This window comes from Diachasmimorpha longicaudata, chromosome 1 (assembly GCF_034640455.1).
Source record: "Diachasmimorpha longicaudata isolate KC_UGA_2023 chromosome 1, iyDiaLong2, whole genome shotgun sequence".
Classification (NCBI taxonomy): Eukaryota; Metazoa; Arthropoda; class Insecta; order Hymenoptera; family Braconidae; genus Diachasmimorpha; species Diachasmimorpha longicaudata.
The window spans coordinates 1,746,924-1,753,256 of NC_087225.1; the positions used below are offsets into that span (position 1 = coordinate 1,746,924).

General features: G+C 37.6%; 1 protein-coding gene across 1 annotated transcript; it reads right to left on the reverse strand.

Moving 5' to 3' along the window:
* Window positions 1-532: 532 nt before the first annotated feature.
* On the reverse strand, window positions 533-4,741 carry LOC135168222 (protein Skeletor, isoforms B/C-like). The gene is made up of 5 exons (XM_064132205.1): window positions 4,738-4,741; window positions 3,351-3,567; window positions 3,164-3,272; window positions 956-1,527; window positions 533-628 (listed from the first exon to the last, which is right to left on the reverse strand). Exons 1-4 carry the CDS (start codon window positions 4,739-4,741, stop codon window positions 1,381-1,383), a joined length of 477 nt encoding a protein of 158 aa, XP_063988275.1. The 3' UTR covers window positions 533-628; window positions 956-1,380.
* Between the last annotated feature and the right edge of the window lie 1,592 nt (window positions 4,742-6,333).

Here is a 6,333-nt window from a genome sequence, read left to right on the forward strand (position 1 = left end):
GTATTTACATTTTTTTTTAATACTAAATATTCCAATATTTACGATTTTCATCGATTATAAATACTGAATACTACAATATTCAACATTTAAAGTAGTATTTAATCGAAACTCTATTTAACAATGCCGAACTTTGGTACCGACTCGTTTACCACTCAAACCCATATGGTAAATGCGCGCCAAAACATCTATGTCAAGTCGAGACTACTCCCATTCCATACAATCACAACAATCAACCTAACCCACACACCAAATCTACAATGATCTACAACCTAACAAGTACTAGTCGATCTCCGCTCGATTGGTCGACTGAGAATCGACTAGCAATCGAATGATCATCAACCATTGACTGGCAATCGACCAACGATCGACGGGTACATGAACAGTCATTGACTGCCAATCGAGGAGCACTAGATGATCGATTAAGGCGGTATTCTGGTCTAGAAGCCTAAATTTTAAGGATTTTTCAAACTAAGATTAAAAAAAAATGAAAAACATTTTTACTATCCACTTTTTTATATGTTATTTATTGGTATTTCAACAATATAAAACAAAATTATAAAAAAAAAATCCAAAATTCCTCAAAAAAACGGTGCACTCTGGTTGACATGATTCCACCCCTTTCAGTGATCTGAAACAAAGAATTTTGAGAAATTGTCAATCATTAAGATGTCGCTACCGAGTAGACCTTAGCCAAAAAAAAAAATCACAAAACGGCGCCGACTTGAAAAAAACAATTTTTTTTTATTCTCTTTTTTTGACCTTTTCGAATTTTTTAAAAATACTCAAAATTGAAATTTAATAAAGAAGATTTACACCAAATTACAAACAAATCGGTCGGGTAGAACTTGAGATATCATGACAACCACTTCGAAAAAAGTAGTTTCGAGAAAAACGCGTTTGAAGTTTGAGAAACAATTCCAGTAGAATAACTCGGATAATAATATTTAATACTTACTTTAGACTAATCGGCGATACGAGCTCCATACATTGGGCCTTCCTCTACTTCATATGCGATGTTTTCCGAATTTCTTTATGTCGAGTACAAAAGAATTTCCAGAAAGAACGAGCCCTCAAGTTATCCGGTAACATCTGCCGTTTATTGCGTGATTCGCTTCACTCGGCCGGCTTAGATGACGCGCCACAAAGTCTTCTGTATCTCCAAAAATAATTCGAATTTTGAAAAATCTTTTAAGGGCATATTCTTAATCGTCTAAACTTTCAAAGTATGCAAAAAAAAATCGATTTTTTTGAATTTCCAGAATACCGCCTTAACGATCGATCAGCCGTTCACCAATTGCTCACGTCTATGTCCAATCGACTAACTATCGATTACACATTGAGCGGTCCGCCAGGAATAAACCACGCACAGAGGATAGTAAACTAGGAGAAATAAGCATCGTGCCGGCCGATCCTCTGCCTTGTCACTGTCAACAGCAATGTAGGGGTAGGAACGGTCGACGACAGTTCTTGGGTACGCGGATGGTAAAAAAGGGGGAACGAAATATAAGGGCCCCCAAGGGCGTACATCTGAAAATAGTTGAATAAAAAAATAAGAAATAATGAGGCGACTGAAGTGATGCTACTGCAATTGGGTTATTGTAATCGATAAATATATTTTCTTTGCTATCAACCAATTGATAGCGAGCTTCCGAATGGTTTTTACAATGTTTTTCTCATTAATTTATATTGATCAAAAGTTCATAGATCTAAATAGGAAAATTAACAAAAACATGTAATTATTTGTTTAAAGAATCCTCATCGTCATTGCGAAGAGTTTATGATTAAATTTTGCGCGGCATTCCTAGCGAATTTGTATCGAATTGTAATTTTTCGTGTCAGAAGTTGGAGGAAACTACACGTACTTAATTATTTATTTTTCGTAACGTTGCCGTGCTAACAAAGCGTTTTGATAAAAAGACAGAAAACTTGAAATACCTCGAAAACTCAGTATGAATGGATATACAGATTCAAAATAACTAAGATGAAGTACATCGAGACGAAAATTTTGAGACATAAAACATTGTAAAAGGATGGACAGTGTTGGGACCCAGTATGTGTGCACGCGATTATTTTATGTATTCAGTATCGTGGCATTTGAAGCAATAAACCCTTGAATTGCAAAATTCCAAAGCTCATCTCCTAGGACATGTTGTAAAGGAGATGTTGGCTGCATGCGTTCTTTACTTAGGCCATGCCGTAAAGTCCCGTTGGAAACCAAGGGTCAGGTAATACCATAACCTGAGCATCAACTACTTTAGTTTGGGTTGGTTCATACAACCAAATTCATAAGAAAATTTAAACCTTAATATGGGTTCGTATTATTTTAAGGTAAATCCGATTAATTTTGCGTGGGCAGCATATAAACGATTTCAACGAATAAGTGAAACTTTCGTGTCATATGCTTATACGCTTCTAAACAAACACATAATACGTTTAATAAAACGTTAAAATATTTTACAAAAACGATAAGCTACAATGGACATACAGATTATAAGGAGTGGAAACATCTCTGGTGAGATGTTTCTTCCATAGGAGTAGCGTTAACACTATCTGATGAAAATTCGTTTTGGAGATAAGTTGGAAGAAGGTAGCCGAAAGGGATGAGAAATTGGGGAAGGAGAAATAGGTTTCTGAGGTTGCAAATCTTTGAAAGAATATGATATATGTTATATTTTATATGATGTATATTATAGTTCTATTATACTTTAGATGATGCGACTAAAATTTTTAAGGTTTCAATGAACTTATTGGGAAATTTACTCCAGGTGAAAATGTCAATTACTTTTAGAAAAATACGGAAAAATACTCGTTGAGTAATAAATTTTGTGTGTTTGACACGCAATAGAATAAAATTGTAGGGACAATTTATACTAAACTTAAGGTGCTAGCACAGGAAATGAGACGCAAACTGCTTGTCACCGAAAAGATTCACTGCTCGCACAGGAAGTTTTATTAGCCTGGACGTGAATATTTCCCAATTTCGGTGCGAATTCGGCAGAAATTTTCGGAAATTTTACCTTAACAATATTACATTTATTGACCCCCGAGGGATAATAATATATTCCACTACCCGTATGAAAATTGTTTTTTAGAAAATTGCTCTGTACGTATCATTTTTTTCTCTGAATCTCCTTATTAACATTTATTATTAAACGTTGAATACCTGATTTGATAGATCGTAAATGGCAAACCACTTGATGTCCGTTATCTTCTTGTTATCCGGTAGTGGAAGTGTAAAATCCTTATTAAAATACCGGTCAAGGACGTTCGTCCTGTTGGAAATCGATTGATCAATGAATCATTTGTCATTAATACTATTATTTAATTAGGTGATAAACCTCTTGACTCACTTGCCATACTCGTCCGGGACTATGAATCCCTGAGGACCAGGATGATTGGTTGCACCAGCCCAAAAGAATGTATCTGCGCCGGTACCATCGTAACTGAAGGCCGTCAACAATAATGTGTACTCGTCCACCGCGTAAACATCACCAGCAATTTGATGATGATATGCATTTAATTTCCCTATGTACTTGTCGTTGTATTCATCTTCTTCTTGAGTACAACCTAAATAAAGCAACAAAATTCGATGTATTTTTACTATAATTTGCCGGATTATCGAACTTCTTTTTCGTTATAAACATTTTCCGGATGAATTTTCACACAGCAAGTGGTTATTTAACTAATTTATTATGTCTTTAAGCATTTAAATACAATAGAACAAAAATTTGCTACATTGTTTAAATACCTATGGGGATTATCCTGGAGTACCACAATTAAATTGCGATTTGTTATAAATATTTACGCCACAATTCTGTTGATTCGAGATAAATTTTTAGCGCAGCGTATTAATGTTTCGATAAATAGTGCCGATCAATGAATGAAACTTCTATAAAAACGACAAATATGCTCGTTATTTGGGAAAATGAGTTGTTGATTACAACCACACGTCAAATAATAAAAAAAAAGGAATAGAATGTGTTCATTGTGGAAATTAACGTAGCTCGACCCTGAATATTCTCGAAGATTTATTACTTCGAATAGTTTCAGTTGTCAAAGGTTTCAATGAATTTCATGATGATTAGATGGGGAGTTATAAATTTTTCGATCGCGGGGGGCTTATTAGATATTCTTGCTTGACGCCGCCAAGAACTGATGCGCGTCAAGCTGCATTTGCAAAAGTATTTCCTCCCCTCCTAATTCGGATTAAGAAACGAAACCATCGTCATTAATCAAAGACTTAATGAGCAATCGAATGACGTTGGTTTCATCTCTTGATGGCAATTAGAGCGGGCAATATCAATTCTTTCATTGAGGGCAAATCTACTGTAATCGGCGTTTGAAGGGAAAAGCTGCCCTCAACGTCGTTCGGACATTCGGAACGCCTGCCGAGCCGTTTGATGTCCCCTATTTACGTATATTCTCCCAGCTCACGCTATCTGCGTTACCGACTTTGCCCTCTGCTTCGATTTTGGAGCCGTAACATTCGGTACGGCAGGGCACGCGCGTCCTGCCGTACCGAATGTTACGGCTCCAAAATTAGTTCCGGCGCTACCGCTACGGAATTTAGTGGTTTATCTCTCATCCATTGGTCCTGCACATCTCCTCTATGATCTCTGCCTTCGCTTTGTTTCATGGAAATGACTGAGCTCGCCGGCGACTCATTTGTTGTGATTTTGCCAAGGGCTGGATCTGTTCAACAACATCGTCAGTCGTTCTGTGCTTTCCACACGATACACATCGTCACAATGCCGAAGTTCAGTGCGGCGGAATACGCCGATATGGTGACAATCTACGGTCTTGCGAGGGGTAATGGGACAGAGGCAGCGCGGTTGTACGCGAAACAGCACCCTAAACGACGTGTGCCTGATCCACGTACCTTCCGGGACGCCTTGCGACGTCTCCGAGAGGGACATATTCTCCCGCGACATGGGGGGGCAGGCCGTGCAAGCAATGCTGCTAGCGCCCGAATAGAAGAGGCGATCCTGGACGCCGCGGAGAAGTATCCAGAGAAATCCACTCGCGCGATCGCGGCTTTACTGAGATTAAGCCGCTCCAGGGTTCAGAAAGTTCTGCAGGAGGAAGGCATTCGCCCCTCGACAACTACCTCAGACGAGGACTCGGATCCCGAGGATCCCCCGAAGCGGGCTGTTGTGAGCAGACGAAAAACCGATCACTAAAACCAAAAGGATATCGTCGTCTATCAACAAAGAACTCTCAGTATTTCTCCCTACGAAGTTATTATTTATGTTTATATTAAGTCTTCGGTTCTCTCCGCGTCGATTCGTTTTTGTACCAATAATGTTTATTAAATCTGTTCTCAATAATAAGTTACATAATCCAATAGGAATTGTCGCCTTGTGGTATTGTGCGCTCTCATTCGTTTCTGGGAGTCTTAAGAATCTACAAAGTTTTTCTCTGTACCACACTGATTTTTTTCGCACTGTCTTTATAGCAAAAATCCGGTGTGTAGTTAGTTAACGCTCATTTATTCTCTATTTTTGGAACCGCTCATTGATAGTTTTTATAGCATACACTGTTATGCAGGGCCATGTTAATGTAAATAAATTCAACTATTTTGTGATGACTCAAAGACGTGCATTTAAAACATCATTTTTTGGATCCACACCAGCTCCTAATCCTCTTTCACATAATTATACCCTAGAAATTATCTTGCAAATGCATAAGTTTACATTTCATCAGTCAATTCCAATACGGATTAATTTTCTTTCTTGTCAAAAATACTAAATACCAAGCATGGAGATATAAAGTTATTAATTATTTAGCACCAAATAAAGTGGTAAATACCAGCGATATTTACTTATCAGAAAGCATTCAAGTATTAAATATATAAATATTTAGCACTTGACGTTCTTCAAGTGAAAAACAATTTCGGTATTTAGTATTTACATTTTTTTAATACTAAATATTTCAATATTTATGATTTTCATCGATTATAAATACTGTATACTACAATATTCAACATTTAAAGTAGTATTTAATCGAAATTCTATTTAACAATGCCGAACTTTGGTACCGACTCGTTTACCACTCAAAATCATATGGTAAATGAGCGCCAAAACATCTGTGTCAAATCGAGACTACTAGAATTCCATACAATCACGACAATGAACCTAACCCACTCACCAAATCTACAATGATCTACATCGTAGCATCGTAAACATCGTGGATAGCCAAAATCCGGACAACTGCTTTGCCCCTGACGACAGGGATGACCGACCCTTGTATCGGTAGGTAACGGTCGTCGACCGTTCCTACAAATACCCTCCGATACGAATCACCTCATCTTCTCCAGTCGACTGAAGACGATAC

What these genes read in the sequence shown, in the direction of transcription:
- LOC135168222 (XM_064132205.1), bottom strand. An exon ending in GTCCCGGACGAGTATGGCAA is followed by an intron (nt 3,273 to 3,350) that starts GTGAGTCAAGAG and finishes GATTTCCAACAG; the next exon opens with GACGAACGTCCTTGACCGGT. An exon ending in TTTACGATCTATCAAATCAG is followed by an intron (nt 1,528 to 3,163) that starts GTATTCAACGTT and finishes AACTATTTTCAG; the next exon opens with ATGTACGCCCTTGGGGGCCC.